This window comes from Medicago truncatula, chromosome 2 (assembly GCF_003473485.1).
Source record: "Medicago truncatula cultivar Jemalong A17 chromosome 2, MtrunA17r5.0-ANR, whole genome shotgun sequence".
NCBI lineage: Eukaryota > Viridiplantae > Streptophyta > Magnoliopsida > Fabales > Fabaceae > Medicago > Medicago truncatula.
The window spans coordinates 29,559,544-29,583,162 of NC_053043.1; the positions used below are offsets into that span (position 1 = coordinate 29,559,544).

A 23,619-nucleotide genomic window follows, 5' to 3' on the forward strand; every position below is an offset into this window, starting at 1 on the left:
GACATGATATGGACACTATGAATATAAAGTGATGCCTTTCGGTGTTACTAATGCGCCTAGTGTGTTCATGGAGTATATGAACCGAATTTTCCATGCTTACCTGGATAAATTCATGGTTGAATTTATTGATGACATTTTGATTTATTCTAAGACTGAAGAAGAGCATGCAGAACATCTGAAGATTGTATTGCAAGTATTGAAAGAAAAGAAGTTGTATGCCAAGTTGTCAAAGTGTGAATTCTGGTTAAGTGAGGTAAGTTTTCTTGGCCACATTATTTCTGGAAGTGGTATTGCAGTTGATCCATCAAAAGTTGATGCAGTATCACAATGGGAGACTCTGAAGTTAGTGACTGAGATTAGAAGTTTCTTGGGTTTGGCTGGTTATTACCGCAGGTTCATTGAGGGATTTTCGAAGTTGGCACTTCCGTTAACTCAGTTGACCTGTAAAAGTAAGTCTTTTGTGTGGGATGCTCAGTGTGAGAGTAGTTTCAATGAGTTGAAGCAAAGATTGACGACTGCTCCTATTTTGATTCTACCGAAGCCGGGAGAACCTTTTGTTGTTTATTGTGATGCGTCTAAGTTGGGCTTGGGTGGTGTTTTGATGCAAGATGGCAAAGTGGTAGTGTATGCTTCTAGGCAATTGAGAGTTCATGAAAAGAATTATCCTACACATGATTTGGAATTGGCTGCGGTGGTTTTTGTTTTGAAAATTTGGAGGCATTACTTGTACGGTTCCTGATTTGAAGTATTTTGGGATCACAAAAGTCTAAAATATTTATTTGATCAGAAGGAATTGAACATGAGGCAGAGGAGATGGTTAGAGCTGTTGAAGGATTATGATTTTGGTTTGAATTACCATCCGGGTAAAGCAATGTGGTTGCAGATGCGTTGAGCAGGAAGACATTGAATATGTCTGCTTTGATGGTGAAAGAATTTGATTTGCTAGAGCAGTTTAGAGACTTGAGTCTTGTCTGTGAGTTGACACCTCAGAGTGTTCAGTTGGGGATGCTGAAGATTAATAGTGATTTCTTGAATAGTATCCGAGAAGCACAACTAGTGGATGTCAAGTTTGTGGACTTGATGGTTGCTGGTAATGAAACTGAGGAAAGTGACTTTAAGGTTGATGATCAGGGTGTGTTGAGGTTCAGAGGAAAAATTTGCATTCCTGATAATGATGATTTGAAAAAGTTGATTCTGGAGGAAAGTCACAAGAGTAGCTTAAGTATTCATCCGGGAGCTACAAAGATGTATCATGATTTGAAGAAGCTGTTTTGGTGGTCTGGGTTGAAACGTGATGTTGCTCAGTTTGTCTATGCATGTTTGACTTGTCAGAAGTCTAAAGTTGAGCATCAGAAGCCTGCAGGGTTGTTGACACCGTTGGATGTGCTGGAGTGGAAGTGGGACAGCATTTCTATGGATTTTGTGACGAGTTTACTGAACACTCCGAGAGGGCATGATACCATATGGGTTGTGGTCGACAGGTTGACGAAGTCGGCACATTTCATTCCGATTAATATCAGTTATCCGGTAGCTCAGTTGGAGGAGATTTATATTGATAACATTTTGAAGCTACATGGTGTACCGTCGAGTATTATGTCGGATAGGGATCCGAGGTTCACTTCTAGATTTTGGAAGAGTCTGCAAGATGCATTGGGTTCGAAGTTGGAGTTGAGTTCGGCTTATCATCCTCAGAAAGATGGTCAGTCGGAAAGGACGATCCAATCATTGGAGGATTTACTGAGAGTGTGTGTGCTTGAACAAGGTGGAGGTTGGGATAGTCACCTACCATTGATAGAGTTCACATACAACAGCAGTTACCATTCGAGTATTGGTATGGCTCCGTTCGAACCTTTGTATGGTCGGAGGTGCAGGACTCCTTTATGCTGGTTTGAGTCAGGAGAGAGTGTTGTGTTGGGACCGGATTTGGTTCATCAGACTATAGAGAAAGTCAGGATGATAAGGGAAAAGATGAAAGCGTCGCAGAGTCGACGGAAGAGTTACCATGACAACCGTAGAAAGGCCCTTAAGTTCTAAGAGGGTGATCATGTATTTCTGAGAGTTACTCCTATGACGGGTGTAGGACGTGCATTGAAGTCGAAGAAGTTGACTCCAAAGTTCATTGGTCCGTATCAGATATGAGAGAGGGTTGGAACAGTGGCATACAGAGTAGGTTTGCCACCACATCTTTCGAATTTGCATGATGTGTTTCATGTGTCGCAACTTCGGAAGTATGTAGCGGATCCTTCGCATGTTATTCCAAGAGATGATGTGCAGGTTAGAGACAACCTTACAGTTGAGACTTTACCGTTGAGGATTGAAGACCGTGAGGTGAAGAAGTTGAGAGGCAAGGATATACCTCTAGCGAAGGTTGTTTGACTTGGGAGCTGGAGAGTAAGATGCGGGAGTCGTATCCAGAGTTGTTTGATTGAGGTAAGATTTCGAGGACGAAATTCTCTAAGTTGGGGAGAGTTGTAACGCCCTAGTCGTTATTTTATTTATTTTGATTTATTTAGAGTCTTTTATGTGATTATAAATAATATTTATTGATTATGTGGTGTGTATTATTTTATTATATAGTTTATTTTAATAATAATTAGATTAAGTGGGAAATTAATATTATTTTGGAGTTTGGGGAGTTAATTAGAATTAATAGAATTAAGGGGGAGTAAATGAAATAAAGGGGAGTTATTATTTTGGGAGTTAAGAGAAAGAGAAGTCAGAAAACGTTTTCACGTACAACAGTCAGTTTTGGGAGAAAAACCAAGAGCAAGAGAGAAGAACCAAGAGAATCCGATCGTTGTGCATTTGTTTTTCTGATTTAAGGTAAGGGTGAGGTTTACTTCAGTAGTGTAGATGCTTAATTCTGATTTCTGATTTTAAAAGGTTTATAATAGAATTGGGAATTTTGGTGTTTATGTTGAATTCTAGGTTTTTGGGTGATTTGAGTGTAGAGATTGCTGTTTCGATGTTAGAAATAGGTTCTGAGTGCATACAGTATTTCATTTCACATCTGTAAACTGATTTGGGGAGTGAAATTGAGAAAATTGGGATTTTGGGTAAAAACCTGGATTCTGGTCGTGCTGACATTCATCGCTCGCCTAGGCGAGTGGACTTTCCCGCCTCGCGAGTGAGCAATGTTCATAGCTCGCCCCGTGAGAAAGCCAACTCACCATGGCGAGTACCCATGAGAAAAACATGATTTTTGAATTGTTGTTATAAGCTGTAACATGGATAGTTTTAAGTGCCTAGATGATTTTAGAGAGGTCTGGGACAATTTTCAGATTAAAAAGATGAACAGGGAGCTTAAAAATGAAGATTTAGTGAGAAAAATGTCAAAACTCCCGAGAGCACCATATTTTCATTCGCCTTGAGTTGCCCAGTTCTGAGCTGTTTGTTAATTAATTGAATGTTGTTGAATGATATTGATGTCTAAGCATGATTATTATAAACTGTGCATTTTTCCGGAATGGTTGGATTGATTATACTGATCTATTGTTGACTGTGATATATGCTTTTATTTAATTAAGTCATACATGTTGTTGAATTGCAGGTTGTGAGTCATATATACATATATGCATTTGTTGAAGTAGTATGTAGATATACACAAGTGGAGTCATTTGCATAAGCATAAAAGCGGGAGGGCTCTGGCCCTGGAACGCCTTGTCGTTCAAAGCGGGAGGACTCATGTCCTGGAACACCTTGTTGTTCAAAGCGGTGAGGGCTTAGGCCCTGATGAATGCTTTAACCATTCAATATCCGGTGAGGGCTACTGCCCTGTAAATTGGTACCACATGCATGTGCATTGTTGAGGAGTCTTAGTGGAGTCGTTGAGTTGTTGCATGAGTCGATGTTGTTGGTTATAATTACCATTTATTGTTGATGTTGTTAATGATGACATAATTATATATTGATGAATTATTATTATGTTAGGGTGTTAGATTCAATTGATGAATTTTGTATCTATATTTATTGTTGTCAATCTCACCCCTTCTGCTTGAAAATGTTGCCCTTCCTATGGGCAACTTGCAGGTGATCCTGAGTAGTTGGTGGTGGCTCAAGTGTCTAGGGCACTGATACGTACGGGATGGGATTTAATTGCTTATTTTCATTCCTATGTATCAATTTTTGGAACATGTTGATGTAGCCCTTATTTAGTTGTTGGATTTATTTTGATGAGGCTTTTATGCCAAGATTATTTTATGGAGAATTAAACAGTTGTTGTTGTTGCTTTTGATGCAAATATTCCGTTGCAAATTAATGATGTTTTTGAAGGATGTTTATTAAATAGTTTTATAATCTATTTAAGAAATTTTGAAAAGTAGTGTGACATGCCCGTTTGGGATTTACTCTGATGATTATATATTATTTAATTGCTTTTGTGTAACGGGGTGTTACAACTGCACTGTAGAAAATTGTTCGAGAATTACACTCTCAAATATGGCTAGTAAGGACACTCGAATTTAATAATGAAACCACTATTATATGGTATTGTGACCATTCTATTATGGTACTGAGACCATTCAAATATGGTGTTACCACCATTCTAATTTTTAACATCTCCAAATGTCAATAAGGTAGTACAACCACTCAAATATGGTGCTACCACCATTTTAACATCTAACTTCTCGAAAAATTGAAGAAGAATTTATTTTTAAGATCACTCTTCTTTTTCGAAGGGACATTATACCGAAAAAAGAGGCTATGATCTTAAAATATTATATATTCTGAAAGGACATAAAAATATCGAAGGGACTATGCTCTTAAAACCATTCTTATTTTTGAATGGACATTATACCGAAAAAGGGACTATGCTCTTAAGAAACTCTTAATTCCGAAGGGACAGAAAAGAAAAAAAAAAGATGAAGAAAAGAAAGACTCGTCAGCACAAGTCAAGAAAGGGAGAAGAGAGAAAGAGTTATCGACAACTCAATAGAACTCTTTGGTGTGATTTTTGAACTAGGTGAGCTCTCCTTTTATAGAGAGAGATTGTAACTAATTTGGAGAAACTTAAAAATTAACTGAACTTAAAAACTAAGCAACCCACATATCAGCTCAAGTTACACACTAATTGAATAAGTTCAAAAGAAACAAAACAAACACACAATATTAGATGAATAAAGAATAATAATAATAATAATTTTCATCATTATCAGGTATTTAAATTTAGGCTTAATAGTAGTTTTGGCCCCCTAAGAAAAAACTACAAAACTGCTCCCTAAGTTTTGCAATTGTAGCAGTTTTGTCCCCCTAAGGCCGTTTTTTGGTATAAAAAAAATAACACGTGGCACCTCACTTAGGGTTCCATGTCAGCCTAGACCGAGTCAAAATTGGCCTTGGGGGCCAAAACTGCCACAGATGCAAAATTTAAGGGGCGGCTTTGTAGTTTTTTTTCTTAGGGGGGCAAAATCGCAACTTTGAGAAAGTTAGGGGACTAAAACTTGAAGGTGAGAAAAACACAAGAAGGATGGGGTTGAATTGTGTTGGCTTTTTCTTCTTTTTCTTCTAACTGAAAATGTAGATCAGAAGCAGATAGAGTTCTACTTCTGAAGAGATGATCAGAACTAATTGCAACGGATAAAAACAGAGAGAGTGAGAGAAGAAAGACACAAGCAATTTATACAGGTTCCTTCCACAAACCGGAAGTCAGTCATGTCCCCCTTGCACTTCCAAGCAGAGTTCACTATGTAATATCTGATTACAAATGCTCACTACTAAACTTACTAAGAGACTTCAAATGCTCAAGCACAATTGCAAGAGACTTCCTACGCTCCTGAACACAATCAAGAGACTTCTATTGCTCAAGCACAACTGCAAGAGACTTCTGAATTCAAACAGAATTACAAAGAAAATTGTTTGAAGTTGAACACTTGATATACAATCAGTGGTGTTCACAATACAAATCAGATACAGACTCTAAGGACTCTAGAACTTCTAGGATATAAGCTTTGATAAGAAATTCTAAGTGAACTTTGAAGTGTAGAACAATTTCAACAGAGTTTTGGCTTAGCTAATGCTTCGTATTGTTCTTAAGAAACTCTGAGTCTTCACTCCTTTATATAGAGGTGTGAAAGAGACGTTGAATTGCCAGCTTATTCAAAATAGAGTTGTTTGAAGCTTTTGATAGATCACCAATGATCCTTTTCCTGATATGGTTGTTGTCCTATGAAGGATCAATTTCAAATGTGTTCAAATGTGAATAAACATTGTTGCAGGCAGAGTTGTTTTTCTTGTCTTGTAGCAGAGACAAAAACAGAGTAGCTGTTTTTCTTGTCTTGTCAACGCTCTTTGAAGAATAAGCATCCAATGCCCTTTAATCCTTTCAAAATAGTCGTTTCTATACTTTTCCAGTCTTCTGCAATCTTAGACGAGTTTGAATCCTTGAAACAACTTTTGAAGCTTTAAGTTGCATCTCCTGATGAACTGCAGCTTCTGGTGATTCACAGCTTCTGATGAACTTGCTTCTGATGACGTCATCACTTCAGGAGCACTTTGTCTTCAACTACGCCAAAAAAGATGTTGAATAACACTTTTTTTTACCTTTAATAGCCCTTAAAAGTGCTATTAAACGCGCCGCTATTGTAAATGCATCCTCTTTAATAGCTCTTTTAAAGTGCTATTAAAAGCCTGGTTTTTAATATCTTTTCTTGAAAGGGCTATTGTAGTATCATTATAGTGCTATCAAAGAGGTCTATAGTATAGGATTCATGTTGTGTTTAATAGCGTTTTCTTTAAAAGTGCTATCATAATATGTGTATTTTTAATAGGTTTTCCTTTACAAAGGGCTATTAAAAGGCCACTTTTTTTTTAAAAAGCTAGGTGCATAATTATTATAATGATTGGTTTGTAACCCAAATGCAGCCATATTCTTTTCAAATTGAGAATTTCAAAACAATGGTTAAAAACCTATATTCAATTTCTAATACCAAATAACATTTCAATAACTCATTGCATATGCAATATGATCAATCAATCTGCATTAATCGAAAAATCTTGTCTACAAATATCATAACAAAGAGGGCATTACATAGTCAAAATTGTGGATAAAACCACAATGCTAAAAACAATATTTCAAACAAATATTCTACTCATATTTCCTTAACTAAAGAATTACCACCTAAATTAAAAAACAAGGACAAAACAACAGCAACAACTAATAACAGCTTCATTCAACCAATTGCACTTTCCAACCTGCACGCAACAACAGCTGAACCAAAAAAATCCAAATTGTCCATCTTCCAAAGCCGCAAATTAACCCCAACAGTTTCAACTTTCTAATTCAATATGAATCATATACACAATGACCTAGTTAGGAAGAATAACAGCTTCTTGGTTTCCTGTTTCATGGAAGAAATATTAATTATGTCAAACTGAATTGTCAAAACAGTTTGGTAAAAGCCAAAAAGGTCAACTAAATAGTTCTTTTGAACAACCCTGTACTCTTTTCTCTTATCGATAGTTTAGAAGCAAAATATTAACTAAAACCAGTTCAAAATCTCAAGGTAACAAACTACTTATAACATAAACAATAAAATCATCAGCTTTCGAAAGCCAAACATTTAAGTCATATGTTTATATGAAATTATTATACATGTCTTTATTTTCTTGAGTTGTGTATCATTATAACTGATAGATTACTTTTTTATGCTTACCAAATTTGTTTTTATTTATCATAAATAAGGGTACACCATACTGAGGAAAAATAAAAAATAAAAACAAAGAAAAAAACAACAAAAACTCACCAAAAACATCATCCACCACATAGGTAGCTCAATCCTCCTTGACATTAGTTAATTTATCTTTAGAGTAGGTGCGGCATTTGTGGTCAGGAAAGTACTTCAAATATAAATAAATAAATAAAATTGAGTTAGAACTAAATTACATTAATATGATTACAAATTAATAATAATTAAAATCACGTACATTTATGGGGATCATATTTTCATTTTCCATGATGACCTCTTTCATATATCGCATTACAAAATATCCACAGTCAATAACATTAATTTGACGAGGGCACTGCAAAAAAAAAATATTACATCGATTACTTTTACTCTACATAATTATATAAAAACTACTTTAATTTCAACATACCTTTATTTTTGGCCATGTGATTTTCTTTGACTTGGACACTTTAGAATTAATATGGGCACAATAAATTTGCAAAGCACTGTCAAGATTAAATTAACTTCAAATGAGTAATTATTATAAATAATCATACTTATATAAATTTGAAATTAAAAGAGTCGATACTCACTTATCAAACTTTGTTTTTAAATTTTGATATTTTGTTGGCTCACCATTCAACGGGTCCATGTAATATATCATCTCAGCATCAGGATTGATTACAAGCAACACCCAATGTTTACTGCACCAAACATTTAGATATTACAATAAAATATTTGCATTCAATATATTTTGTTTTCGTAAATAAAAATTTGAATAGAATTATCACCCTATATTGCAAGGTGCAAGAACTAGCCTATCCTTGAACTCCTTATCTTTCAAGAGTATTTTTGCTATAGCATTTCCCTGATTATCGTCCCGTGATACATGTGGGGATACGAAGGAGAACTTGGTTATTAATCAATTTGGACTAATGAACTTGTCAAACAAGTACCTTCAAATTAAAAACAATTAAAGATATTAATATTACCTCACAATATAAATAACATTAATATTAATTGACTGGTCAGATTAGAGAACATTGATAATAATAGAGGTACCTGGAAAATACAGTGATAATAGAGGCACTTAACCAGTTATGATCAATAATCTCTTTTATATTATCTACTCGTAGACGCTCTAAAAACTCTTCACCAAATATACTCTCCTCCATATTTATATGAATTGAGGATCCAGCCTTCATCATCTTTTTCGTATACATTTCAAGGAACGGTAAATTTGCAAGACCAGATGAACCACCAACTTTAGGGGACTCTTAAATTTTGAATTTTTTGTTGTTTTTGTTAGGTGATGAAACTGATTCAGCACTTCGCTGGATACTCTTATCTTTGTTTTGGAATTGATTAGGAATCTACATAGTTATATTAATGAAGGTTAGTGATAAAATAATAAAACAGGTATATATTACCCTGCGATCAAGCAAGTAGATAATAAGTAATTTACCTTTTCACATTCACCAACAAATTGAAGAAGTTTAAGTGGCCATGGCACAATTGTTCCTATTGCCTGACCAACCATGGATACATCTCCATATTCAACAGATATAGGCAATGGAGCATTTGGCACAATAGAAACTTCGATCTTAACCTTGACATATCCAGGTGGTAATGTAATGCCATGGACTATATTACCTTCGGTGTTATATAGTTTACCACGAGCAACCAAACACCGACTTGGGGATGATAAATAGATATCAACAGACAAAAGACCCTAAAGCATTGCGATATGAATGTAAACATTATTATGAATATTGAGCAAAATAAATATTGAAATTTATGAGTTAATAAACAAAGTAATTACCTCTGGAATGTTGCCAAATGATACAGCGTTGCAAGACCTTTTATCACTAGGTTTTTGCCTATCTACCACTTCTTTTGGTTGCCGTCTCTCTTCTACTTCTTCAGCTACTTCTTCAGGTTGTTTTCTCTCAGCCACTTTCTCAGTTTGTTGCCTCTCAAACACTTTTTGAGTATGTTGCCTTTCTGCCACTCTTTTAGGTTGATGTGTCTCTATTACTTCATTGGTTTGTTGCCTTTCTGCCACTCTTTCAGGTTTATGTGTCTCTATTACTTCATTGGTTTGTTGCCTCTCTAACTTATCTCTCTCCAACTTCTCTCTCTCTAACACCTCAACTCTACTCTTAAGTTTATTGCAAATGCCATAAAGTTTTTCAAGGTCCATTTGTGTGGGGCGAATTTGACGTGGAAATATGTCTCTAGAACATACCCCAAAACCATAACTCCTAACACTGCCAGAGTAGTTTCAGGGATTATTTAGAGCCTTAAATAATAAATCTGTAGGACCAAGGTCTTCTCTCTGTTCTTCAGTTAAAGATTGTGTTAACTTTTCCTGACATTGATAAGTAGAAAAAAAAATTGTTAACCATCATCATAATTAACAAGAGAATATGACATACATACAAAATATTAAGATTTGACTTACACATTCATCCACAACTCCTTGAACATTGTCATTATCAATCACTCCATCCTTATTGACACGGGCAGCCTTCCACACTTGACATCGGGTTATCGGATCATTTTCAGACTCTTCTATCTATATATACATTTTGACCAATTAACAAAACTACAAAACATTTTTACCATCTTGTACAACACTTTTATACATAAACTTACCATATCCTCTTCAAGACGAGCACAACCTAAACGTGATTTTCTATATGGATGTTGAGGATTCAACGCTCTTTCTCGATTTTGAATACTAAGTTTCTGCAATAATTATAAAGTTATTTGGCTAATAAAAGGTTATCCCCCAACAGTATCACTAATAATAAGAATTTTAAATTGTAATATATGAGGTAAAACTATTAGCATGTAAAACATTAAGGACCCGTAACTAAGTAATAAAAATAATACCTGAAAATGTGTACTCTTACGCTGAGCTACAAAGTTATCCCAATGCTCTTGTTTTATACAGTAAGAATATTTCGCAGGACGTTGTTTATTAAAATCACCATTACTATCTTTCAGAAAAAACTTGGCAATTTTGGTTCTGAATGCCCGATGCAACTTTCCAGCTTCTCTCAATACATATTCACGATGTTCATCGCCAATTACAAAAGCTTTCTGCAAGAGAATGTATATCATGACCAATTATAACAAAAATATAAATAGATTAACTTTAATATAGCTCAATTTCTTAAAAGGGAGATTAGTTAAAATCAAGGTTCAGTTTAGTTTTAAACTTTTATTTGAACAGCCCCGCTAATAGATTAACTTAAAGAAAATTTTACAACTAGATTGAGTTAGTGTGTTACTTGAATTTCATCCCAAATGTTTTCTTTATAGACATCCACAACGGCTTTGTTTCTTTTTGCACTCCAATTGTCCAAGCTAATAGGAACTAACCGGCGAACTGTGACACCAACGAAATTACTAGCAAAACTCTTACTATTATGCTTAACTGGCTGACCTCTTGCATTCCATTGAACCTAAAACAAAATTGAAGTGCAAAAAATAAAATATCAGCAGTCTCACTAATATCTATTAACAAAATCATGTCCAATTCCATTTTTGAAGTCTCGCTAATATTTATTAACATCAAACTGCAGATTGCATGGTGCTGCCACATCTTTAACATCAAATTTTACCTCTATCCTGTTTCCATTGCTTTTGGCTTTGTGAATTTTTGGCAACCGAGTCACACCACGTTTAGCAATTGTTTTCTTACTAGATGAACCACATTCATCATTAGTAGAACCCATTCACCTGAAAAGTGTAAACAAGTTAATATACCATACAAGAATAACATTAAGAATCAATAACAATAAAAGAAAAAAAAATTAATATCCATACAAGATCAAGTCGGCCTTTTCCTCTTCCTTGTAATTCGAGTCCTAGTTTTCTGTTTTTTTCTTACCCATAATGATGGATTGATCCAAATCCCATCATTGTGATCGTTTCTCATATAGAGAATATCATCTGTAATCGGTTCATCCTCAAGTGAATGTGATGTGTTGAAGAAAGGATCATCCTCAACATATCTATTTTCACATTCTTGATCATGGTGGTCATTTATTTTGTTGCTTAGAAGCACAATAGACCACTTTTCATCGGCAGGATCAGTTACATAGAACACTTGGTGAGCTTGTGATGCTAAAATAAAAGGCTCATCTCTATACCCCTCTCTGTTAAGATCAACCTTCATGAACCCATGATCAACTTGAACACCATTGTTGTTATCAACCCACTTGCAACCAAACACAGGCACTTGGAAAGATGAGTAATCCAACTCCCAGATATGTTCAATGACCCCCAAAATATGACAATTTGGCAAATTCTGGATTTCTGTCTTTGGCACTTGAGATATGCAGAGATTGGGCTACGAGCGTGACACCGCTATTTTGCATAGTGCTTTGTTGATCATGTTCTTTCGTATAAAATGTATACTTATTAATCACATAACTAGAGTAAGAGAGAACATTTTCATTTGGGCCATTTGCTAGCCATGTCAATCTTTCAGAAATTGAATCTGGATTTTTAGCAAACTCTGAAAAAATGTGTTCTTTTAGCCATGATATAAACCTCCGATTGTGTTCTCTTGTTAACCAATTTTCACTTCTGTTAGGGTTCAAACTCTGAAGAATTTCCTTGTGCTTTTTAACATATGGCTCAACCTCATCGGCATTGTGTAGAACATACAAGTGGGCTTGCTCCAATTCTATGTCTGAGATGGTCACTAGTTTACTTGCACCAATCCCTTCCCCTGTTGTCCTTCCTGAGTGTCGTGACATTGGAAGCCCTATGGACTCAACATTAGAGAGGAAGTCAGTAAAAAACTCAACAGCTTCTTCAACTATATACCGTTCAACAATACAACCCTCTGGTCGGCTTCGATTTTTTACATACCCTTTTAATATCTTCATTAACGCTCAATCGGGTACATCCACCTCATATAAGCTGGTCCATAATATTGTGTTTCCATGATAAGGTGGACAGTTAGATGAACCATTATGTCAAAAAAAGAGGGGGGGAAATACATCTCAAGCTCACATAAGGTGACAACAGTTTCATTTTGTAGTGTCGGCAACTTCTCAGGGTCAATAACTTTGCTACAAATAGCTTTGAAGAAGAAACAAAGTTTAGTTATGGTCCATCGCACATTTTCAGGCAAAATGGAACGTATACCAATTGGAAGAAAATTCCCCATTAAAACATGACCATCGTGAGACTTTAAACCCTTTAATTTAAGATCCTTCATAGATACCAAGCTCCTAATGTTTGAAGAGTAACCCTCTGGAACTTTAACATTGTGAAGAAACTTACAAAAGATCTTTTTCTCTTTTCTTGACAAAGTATGAGCTGCTGGAGGTAGAAATGTACGCTTCTCATCCTTCTTAACTGGCCTCAGTTCATTCCTTAATCCCATACTTTGCATGTCTAACCTTGCATTGATGCCATCCTTAGACTTTCCTGGTATATTGAGTAATGTACCAACAACACTATCAAAAACATTTTTTTCAATATGCATCACATCAAGGAAATGTCGTACATACAATGACTTCCAATATGGCAATTCAAAGAAAATTGACTTTTTTTTCCATCCACCAGTGACAAGTTCTCCTGAAAAAGGCTTTCCAAATTTAGTGCTCAAAAGCTTGACTTTTTCGTATAATTGATCGCCAATCAAAGGCGACGGAGCTCTATCTTCTTCTGATTCACCATTAAATGCTTTTTTCCATTTCCGATAATGATGTTTTGTATTTAAGAATCTACGGTGCCCAAGAATTACATTCTTCTGAAAATGTTCCAACCGTATCCAATTCGTATGATCTTCACATACGGGGCATGCACACTTTCCTTTGACACTATAGCCTGATAGATTCCCATAGGCTGGAAAATCGTTAATTGTTCCAAATAACATAGCCCTCAATATGAAGGATTCTTTTTTGTACTCATCATATACCTCTACACCTGTCTCCCACATATGCTTTAAATCTTCAATTAATGGAGCCAAGTATATGTCTATATCATTTCCTGGTTGTGTGGGCCCAGAAATTAACATAGTCAACATCATGAACTTGCACTTCATGCATAGCCATGGAGGTAGGTTATAAATCAGCAAAATCACTGGCCAAGTAGTGTGCTTACCACTTTGAAGACCATGAGGGTTTATTCCATCAGTAGACAATGTAAGACGTAGGTTTCTTGTTTCTTTCCCAAAATCCGAGTAGTCATTATCAATTATGGCCCATTGAGGAGAATCTGTAGGATGTCGAAGTATTCCATCATTAACCCTTTCATTTGCATGCCATGTTAAGTTCTTTGCATCTTCCGCATTACGATACATGCGCCTAAATCTTGGTATTATTGGAAAATACCATAGCACTTTTGATGGACCTGTTTCTTTCTTCTTATATCGTGAAGCGCTACATTTAGGACACATATTTAATGATGCATACTCCTTTCGAAATAAAATGCAATCATTTGGACAAGCATGTATCTTCTCATAACTCATGCCAATAGAACATAACAATCGTTTAGCCTCATAGGTTCGACTAGGGAGCACGTTATTCTTAGGCAAAATATCTTTTAACAAAGTTAGCAAGTCTGTGAAGCTCCTATCAGACCATCCATTGCCTGCTTTTAACTTATACAATTTTATGATCGTAGACAATCTTGTGAATTTAGTACATCCTTCATACAATGGTGTCTCTGCATCAATTACTACCCTCTCAAACATTTTAGGAAAATCACGGAGATCATCTTCAATTACATTCAGAATTTCTTCAACTCGATCAAACTCATAATTTGTATCTTTTTCGAAATCAGTTGATGGATCTCTTTCATTTCTCCTCTTAGCGGACTTAGTTTTCTTTTCCCCGTGTATTGTCCAACATGTATAGCTTTTATCAATTCCATTACATATTAAGTGATCTTGCAAATCATTGGCACTAACATCTGTATAACAACATTCCAAACAAGGGCATATGATTTTACTAGTGTCTTCTGCATTAGCAATAGCAAACCTAAAAAACTCTTGCACCCCATCTTCGTATTCTTTTGACGCTCGATTGGCCAACATCCATTTCTGATCCATAGTTCCTAACAAGTAACAAATATAACTAGTTAGCAATTGGTTCTAACAACCAAATTGCTTTATATCTACGAATCATATGCCCAATTTTAGGGTCTTAGTCCTATAATGGTATATATATAGGATCCATACCAAGAGTGTTATTCAAGTTCAAATTTTGGATCGAACAATTTTTATTATCAAACTCTACTTATCTTTCCATAAAATTTCAGACAACCAGAAATCCTTTCTAACACTAGACATTAAAAAAAATATAAATTTCAATATGGTTAACTAGTCAGGCCTAAGTTAGTGAAAGACATATACTCCTAATGGAGCCAAAGAGCAACATTCTGTACCTCAAGGTCTTAAGCATAGCTGATGAGAGCCTAGCTAAGCAACCAAAACCACCCTTAAAATTTAATTATCTGAAACCAACTTGGTTGTTTCAGCAATGAAACTTCACCACGTGCTTTTTGATAAAAGGACCCAACATGAAAAAGCTGACAATTATTGTGGAGAAGGTAATGCATGTAGAAGAATTTAATGCGTGTTTTTTAACTATAATCTGCATGCATTGAATCAAATCAGAGTTTTTGTTTTCCTTCATTTGAATTGAAATTTGAAAAAACTTCTTTGTTGGGAAAGTATTGATTGAATGAATGATGGTTGTGTTCATATATGTACAAGAATTTACTCTAACATATTGAACATGTAGCATTTGTATGGAACATTAACAAAGAGACAACCTGGAATATTATAGGCAATAAATAAGTAGAATAGATAAACATTTATTAATTCTAATTCTTAATTAATTGAAGAACCTTTTGATTTAATTCAAATATCAAACATCATTCAATGCTTCAACAAAAACAGTTTGTGGTTCACCCCAAAGAAAAATGCTTTGAAAAGAAAAATAGTCTTTTAAATACCACATTATTTATGTGTATGAATAAACTTCCATTTATAATTGACATTCAAGATGTAGAACAACACAACAACTACAAAAAAAAATTAACTAAATAGAGAACAAAATAGTATCACAAAAAATTGAAAAACAGCTCAGATTTTGGGATTACTAAAATCATGAAATAAATAAATCAAAGAAATTGAAAAATTCAATTATACCTGTGTGGGTGCATGCTTGTAATGAGATGAGAGATGGGTTCAATGGGTTGTGAGAAGTGGAGTTCAATGAGATGGGGGTCTGGGTATGAGAGAGATGGGGTTAGAAGTGGGGTTTGATGGTGGTGGCAGTTATGGGATTCAATAGAGGTGGTGGTTATGCAATTCGATGGTATTGAGATGAGAGAAGAAGGTGAGATGTGGGTTGATACAGATGAAGGTCGTGTGTGAAAGAAGAGAGGGAATTGGAAATCTGTTCAGCGCCAATTGCTAAAAGTTAATCCGCTTTTTTTTTTTTTTTTTTTTTTTTTTCAAAAACCCCCTTTTTGTTAGGAGTATAGGATAGCGTTCAGCACAAAGTGCTAACAATACTATCCACCTATGTTAGCACTACCTCAAAACTGCTATCATACTCTTTTTTTTATTTTTATTTTTATTTTTTAAATTGTCAATATTAGCACTTTTGAAGAAAGTGCTATTTTAGATGTACTCTTGTATTAGCACTTGCAACAAAACACTATTGTACTTAACAAAGTCAGTTTTTTGTTAGCACTTTTTCTAAAAGTGCTATTAAATGGGCGCTATTAAATGTTAAAATTGGCGTAGCACTTCAAACTTCAGGAGCAGTTTTCTTCAGACGTTTTAAGCTTCCCTTTTTCTTGATGTATTTGCTCTTTATTTGTTCTTCCAATACCATTTCAAGATGCCAAATTTTTGTCTATAGTCCTGTACACTTGAACAAATATTAGGATATCCAATTGACAATTTTTAATACTTTGTTATGATCAAAACTCTTAAGGATTTTTATTGCTAACACATTTTCTTCCAACAATCTCCCCCTTTTTGATGATGACAAACAATAGTATTTAAAATGTTCAATTGTTGTTAATCTAATTAACACGTTGACTATTAGGGTATGAGGTTTGTAAGCTCCCCCTGAGTCCAATAGTAATTTTAAGGTGAGGTTTGTAAGCTCCCCCTGAGTTTTATCCATGTTAATTAAATTTATCATTAAGAACGAAATAACACTCAGAATAATCTCACATTAAAAGACTAAGAGTTTAGAACAAGGTCCTATTAATTTAACTTGATTAGAATTAAATTAATGGGGCTCAGAGCCTATAAATACTATACATCTACTCCCCCTTTTGTCATCAACAAAAAGTATAAAATAAAGACAAAAAGAAAGAGATGAGAAAATAGTGAGAGATTCTGTAATTTACTACATTCAGAAGTAATATAAAACATGTATAAATATCAGAGTGAATAAATTACTTCAGAAGCAGTATAAATATCAGAGTAAATTAAGAAGTTCAGAAGCAATAACTCATATTCAGAAGCATTCATAGTAAAACAGAAAACAGCTTTAAGAGATAAATCTAAACAAGCTTAAAATAGGTGTGCAACTAAGGTTGGGCTTCTCTTTGAATCATCTCCATCATTTGTTGCATCATCTTTTCCTGTCTTTTTGCCTTTCTGTTCATTTCCTGTCTAAACTCTTCATTAATCTTCAGCATATTTTCTTCTCTAACCCTTGCTTCTTCTAACTTAGCATCTGTTGACATCTGATATTTCAGCAAGAGTAGCTTCTGATCTAGAACTTCCTTTCTCAATTGCTTGTTCTCCCTTTCAAGTTCTGCATTCCTTTGCAAAAGCTCCATTTCAGTGGAAGCAGACTTGAGGAGTATCTTCTGAAGGAAGGTTAAATCCAATTCTCTTGGATGCACTTCTGCTGGAATGAAATCTGTTGGATTTCTTTCTCTTAGACATGAAGGAGATTGCACCCAAGTTCTTAATACTTTAACTTTCTTCAGATCCTAGTCAATCCCTTTGAGTCAGTTATGGAATTTCAGTTGAGCTTCAATGCAGGTCTTCTGTAGAGCAGACATAACAAAATCTACCCTTTCCTTTAGCCTATTCCAGTGCTGTTCATAATTATACTTATGAATCAGCTCTTCTCTATCTTTGATCAGATTAGTCAGTTCCTTGTAAATGTTTTCACACACATATGACAATAATGTAGAATCAAGGAATATGGATGGTGGAGAAGGTATTTTTGATTGTTTGGTTGGGGCTATTGGTTGAATGGCTAATGAAGTTGAGGGTTGGCTGTTTGTAAAGATTGGAGTTTGACTTGTTTGGTTGGTTTGATCAGAAGCAGACTGCATGATTACATCAGAGGAAGAGTTCCTCAACATCAGAGGCATCTGATGTGATCATAGGATCTGATTCAGGATATGAATGGAAGTTTGTTGGTGATGAAGGTTGTTGATCAGAGACAAGTTGTTCAGAGACAACTTATTCCGGAGTGGTTTGAGTTTGAGTTTGAGTTTGAGTTTGAGGTTGGATTTGAGGTTAGGTTTCTGGTTGAGGTTGTTCAGAGACAAATTGTTCAGGAACAGTTTGCTCAGAGGTGGGAATGGTTTCAGGTTGTTGTTGTTGTCGGGGGTCTTCTAGAGTAACTTCTTCTGAAGCTACTTCAGAGGCTTTTTGTGGTTCAGGATTGGTTTCAGGTTGAATCACATTTAAAGATTGGATATATGATGGTTGGAAAGGATGGTCAAGAGGTAGACGTTCACAAACATCTATCCTCCTTTGAGCTAGATTCCCAATCCTTTCATCTGGAGTAGTAATCATAGGTTCAAAGGTTAAATAGTTAACATTCAGCTTTTTATGGATTTTGGAGGTTGTTGAGGGGCTTTTATTAATCGTTGGATACAACTCTCATAAAGGTATGTCATCTAGATTTAAGGAGGATAGGTATGATGATGAGTCAGATGAAATGGAGGGGGTTGAGTCTCATTCTACATGAATTATATTGTCAGTATGAGGAGAAGTTGTAATACCTTGCTGACTATTTGAGATAGTGGCTTCTGAGGAACCAGCAACAGTGTTCAGAAGATGTTCTGCTTCAGAAGCTACCCATTCTTGAACTTAGCAACTTCAATGACCTTTTCAGCAACTGTACCAACATCTTTCCTAGCAATGTTGGATACGGTAATGTTGGCCTGCTGGGCTAACTCCACAGCTCTCTAAAGTGCAGCAGCATCCTCAGCTTGCTTCTTCTTCACTTCTCTTGTGACTAGCTCAGTTGCATCCACTTCTTCCTCTTCATTAGATGCAGCTGCTGCCATTCTTAGCTTTCTGATAGCATGCTTCCTCTTTTTCTTAGGAATAGCAGGTTGTTCAGAAGCTGCTTGTGAGGTTGCTGCATCCTTACTGCTTTTGGTCCTATTCTCCAATATCTCTTCAGCATTAAGATCTTGAGCTTCTTCTTGAATTGTTGGCAATTCAGAATCAACCAACTGTTCAGAGGAGGACTTCTTCTTCTTGTCCTTCTTTGCTTTCTTAAAGACTTGTTCAGAACCTTCCTCTAAGTAAGCCTCCTTGCTGATTTCCTTCCTCTTAGTCTTCCTGCTCTTGGCCACAGGCAGAGCTCCTCCATACATTTCCTCAGGAACATCTCTTACGCTGATTTTAGTTCTAGTTGTTTCAAAATGTTCTTTGATGAAATGCATCTTAACTTCAAGTGCATCTTGATTGCAGATTGGAGGAAAGTCCTTCATGAGTGCTGAGACTGCATCAGACTCTTGCATATCTGTTCTCAGCTTCTTGTAGTCATCTTTGCCAATTAAGCTCATATGCCTCAAGGTACCACCATTGATAATTCTCCCTGTTTCTAATCCAAGTTGAGCATCTGTGAAAAAATTCACATTGCTGAGAGCTTTTAAGATTCCTCCTTTATGGAAAATCTCAGACAGAAGTCTTCCATAAGGTATCCAACATCTGTTCTTTTCTTGACTTTCCCTCAGTTGTTGAATCATATGCTTGAAAATGTATTTTGGCACATTTGCATATTCTCTTGTGATGAACAGATGGAGGAATATCTTGTGCTCCAATGAAGGTTGATCATTGCCACCTCCTTTTGGTAGCAGATTTGCATTTTGGATCTTCAGAAGCATTCTCTTCTCCATGTCTAGATCAGCATAGACACCTTTAACATTGTTGTTGAAGATTGATTGGTTTACAACCTCGTTCTAGGGGCTATGCTTTACATTCTTTATGCCACCCTTATAGGTTCCATGAGTTGGCCTTCTGAGAATGAAAGCAATCACCCTCTCAGATATGTGAACCGAAATTCCCATAATGCTTGATCTTATCTATGTGCAATCAAAGGGTTCCAAACCCATTTCTTCTCTTGATTTCCCTTTCAATTCAGGGTATAACAGAACCTTCTCATCTTCTTCAAGCTTAGCTGCTTCTTTGTCGTAAACGCTTGCTCTTACCCAGAAATGTCGAACCAGAGTCTGGTATGTAGGTCCATTTAAAAACTTGAATTATTCTACTAAGCCTTGTGCTTCGTAGTACTTGCCGATATCACATCCATGATAAGCTAAGGAAGAAAAATCAACCGAAATTTTTGTTTGAACCTTAAGATCCCATTCTTCCAAAGACATGGTTCTTCCTTTTATTTCATAACCAGGAGCATCTTGTTGTTGCATGTTTGATGATGATCCAGGAGCATAACTTGACGATGCCATTTGATGATGAAGATGAATTTTGGGTTTCTAGGTTTTGAGATTGAAATGCGTTTTACTTCGCAGAGAATGGTTTGCAAGTAGAAAGTGTAGTTGTGAAGTGAGTAGTGTGTGTTTTGTCAAAGTGTTTGCAATTCAGAAGGGGACAAACAAACACAACATTAATGACAATTGGGGGCACGTGTTAGTACATTCAAAGCTTAAAAAAAATCATCATTGCCCACTAAAGTCATACACCAATACAAATAGACCATGTCAGAGGCATTTCAGACAAACTGCTTAGTTAGTGGGACAGGTGTTACTGAAGAGTAACTTCCAACGTTTCCACTAACCCTACTATTCAGAAGCAAGGAACACAACTTCTTAAATTTTAGTGCTGACGTCATCTTCAGAAGCACATTTTCCTCAGAATCTCAGTTAAGAGCTTCTGAACAGACTTCAGAACCAAACTTCTTGTTCAGGAGCAAGCAAATTTAATAAGACACAAAGTGCATGTTCAAATTTTTCTTTATAAAATCAAATATTTCCACAGTTAATGGTTTAGTGGATATATCAGCCCATTGATGTTCAGTATCAATGAATTGTATATCTAAAATTCCTTTTTGAACATAGTCTCTAATAAAGTGGTGTTTGATTTCAATATGCTTGACTCTTGAATGCAGAATTGGATTCTTTGACAAACAAATAGCAGCAGTATTATCACAATAAATGGGAATACTGTTAGCATTTATCTAATAGTCTTCCAACTGATGTTTCATCCAAAGTAGTAGTGTACAACAACTTGCAGCTGAGATGTATTCTGCTTCTGCTGTAGACATAGCAATAGTTGCTTGTCTTTTGCTAGCCCAAGATATCATATTCTCTCGCAGGAACTGACAGTTTCCACTGGTTGATTTTCTTTCAATCCTATCCCCAGCATAATCAGCATCACAGAATCCAACCAACTGATAATCTAGGAATTTCCTATAGAGGAGTCCAAGATTTTTTGTTCCCTTCAGATATCTAAAGATTCTCTTAATAGCAGTTAAATGAGATTCTCTAGGATCTGACTGAAATCTTGCACACAAGCATACACTGAATAAAATATATGGCCTAGATGCAGTGAGGTATAATAAAGAACCAATCATACCTCTATACAACTTCTGATATACTTTTGTTCCAGTATCTTCTTTGCTTAAGGTGCAGGTTGGATGCATTGGAGTGTTCATCACTTTACAATCTTCTAGTTTGAACTTCTTCAGAAGCTCCTTTGTATATTTTGTTTGATGAACATATACTACATCTTTGCTTTGATTAATTTGAATTCCAAGGAAAAACATTAATTCTCCGATCATGCTCATTTCAAATTCATCCTGCATTAACTTAGAATTCCTTGCAAATAGATGCATTAGTAGAACCAAATATTATATCATCAACATATATCTGCACAACCAGAATGTCTTTCTTAAGAGTCCTTCTGAAGAGTGTTGTGTCAACTTGACCTCTCTTCAAATCATTTTTGATTAAAAAATTACTTAGTCTATCATACCAAGCTCTGGGAGCTTGTTTCAAGCCATATAGTGATTTCTTAAGTTTGTAAACATGGTCAGGATGCTTAAGATCCTCAAAACCAGGAGGTTGTTTAACATACACTTCTTCTTCAATGACACCATTAAGAAATGCACTCTTGACATCAATTTGATATAATATTATGCCATGATTAACTGTATAGGATAGAAGTAACCTGATTGCTTCCAATCTTGCAACTGGAGCAAATGTTTCGGTGTAGTCAATGCCTTCTTGTTGACTATAACCTTGTGCAACATTTAACACTCCTATTTCTATTAAAGCAATTAAACATGTGAATAATACATTTATTCAAGAAATAGAGGCTACGCCACATTCAAAATTCAAAAACCAATAGACATGTATATAAACCTCAACAGTTACAGCGTAATATAAACTAGAGTAATCCAAATATATATGTAATGCCCTATTTTAATATTTAATTATTTTATTGAGTTTAGAGTCTATTTTTATGACTTATGTGATTTATATGATTTTTGTGAGGTGTTGTTGATTTATTAAGAGGCTTATTTTATTATTTAAAAGAATAAGATTTGAAAATAAAATAAGATTAAGTTGTGGGGGCTGTTTTGGAAACTAGAAGAGTTTAGTGAAATAAGTGGAAATATATGTAGAAATATTATGTTATTTGTTGTAGAAATATATGTTATTTGGTGAAGAAATATTATGTTATTTGTTGTAGAAATATATGTTATTTGTTGTAGAAATATATGTTATTTGGTGAAGAAATATTATGTTATTTGTTGTAGAAATATATGTTATTTGGTGAAGAAATATTATGTTATTTGTTAGAAATATATGTTATTTGGTGAAGAAATATTATGTTATTTGTTGTAGAAATATTATGTTATTGTTGTAGAAATATGTGTTATTTGTTTTAGAAATATATGTTATTTGGTGAAGAAATATTATGTTATTTGTTAGAAATATGTTATTTGGTGAAGAAATATTATGTTATTTGTTGTAGAAATATTATGTTATTGTTGTAGAAATATGTGTTATTTGTTTTAGAAATATATGTTATTTTGTGTAGAAGTATATGTTATCTGGTGTAGAAATATATTTCTTATTTGGTGTAGAAATATATATATGTTATAGAAATATATTTGTTATAAAGATATAATTGTTAGGCTTAATAGGTCATTTGGTCCCTTAATTAATTTTAAGTTTTCATTTTGGTCCTATTACTAATAAAACTCATGTTTTGGTCCCTTAAATTTGTCTCCGTCGGTCAAAAAAATCCTTTCCGTCAAAACATGAAACTTCTGTTAGTTTTGCCACGTGGCCAAATCCTACGTGACCTGACTGATGCCTTTCATCCTCCTCCACCGTTATGGCAACCATGGCCGCACCCAACACTTCCCTCAATCATAACCCAGAAGCATCAACAAATCTAGAAATTAATTAATCTCACCAACAATTTCAACGTACCCACAAACATCTACAAATCCAGCAAAGTCATGAAACAATTCACCAACAGTAAAGCAAAAAAATCAATTCATAGAACAACAACTCCAACAAATTCATGGATCTCTTTCACCTTCTTCTTGTTTGTTTTTCTTTACAGAAGCAACAACATAATTAAATTCAATCTCTTGTTTGTGCTTCTTCTCAGATCTGAAGGGGTTTCTCTCTCTCTTTTTATTCTTCTTCTTCTTTTTGCTTTGATTGG

General features: G+C 35.0%; 1 protein-coding gene and 1 long non-coding RNA gene across 4 annotated transcripts; both read right to left on the bottom strand.

Moving 5' to 3' along the window:
• Positions 1–6,950: 6,950 nt before the first annotated feature.
• On the bottom strand, positions 6,951–8,085 carry LOC120578207 (uncharacterized). The gene is made up of 3 exons (XR_005644149.1): positions 7,921–8,085; positions 7,740–7,833; positions 6,951–7,334 (listed from the first exon to the last, which is right to left on the bottom strand). It is a non-coding gene; the product is annotated as an uncharacterized lncRNA (long non-coding RNA).
• Positions 8,086–9,725: 1,640 nt separating this feature from the next.
• On the bottom strand, positions 9,726–14,826 carry LOC112418456 (uncharacterized). Of its 3 annotated transcripts, XR_005644147.1 has the most exons (8): positions 14,504–14,826; positions 11,499–13,703; positions 11,294–11,411; positions 11,095–11,134; positions 10,560–10,769; positions 10,320–10,412; positions 10,126–10,239; positions 9,726–10,032 (listed from the first exon to the last, which is right to left on the bottom strand). XR_005644147.1 is itself a non-coding variant. In XM_039830584.1 (7 exons), exons 3-7 carry the CDS (start codon positions 11,122–11,124, stop codon positions 9,946–9,948), a joined length of 534 nt encoding a protein of 177 aa, XP_039686518.1. In that variant the 5' UTR covers positions 11,125–11,134; positions 11,294–11,411; positions 11,499–13,703; the 3' UTR covers positions 9,726–9,945. The 3 variants fall into 3 exon arrangements, 1 of the variants encoding a protein (XP_039686518.1); XM_039830584.1 differs by lacking the exon at positions 14,504–14,826; XR_005644148.1 differs by lacking the exons at positions 11,095–11,134; positions 11,294–11,411; positions 11,499–13,703; positions 14,504–14,826 and adding an exon at positions 10,961–11,068.
• Between the last annotated feature and the right edge of the window lie 8,793 nt (positions 14,827–23,619).

Coding starts and splice junctions, on each gene's coding strand:
- LOC112418456 (XM_039830584.1), bottom strand. CDS start 11,124: ATGCAAGAGGTCAGCCAGTTAAGCATAATA. Junction 10,770..11,094: donor TCAGCCAGTTAAGCATAATA/GTAAGAGTTTTG, acceptor ATTCTCTTGCAG/AAAGCTTTTGTAATTGGCGA. Junction 10,240..10,319: donor CTCGTCTTGAAGAGGATATG/GTAAGTTTATGT, acceptor ATGTATATATAG/ATAGAAGAGTCTGAAAATGA.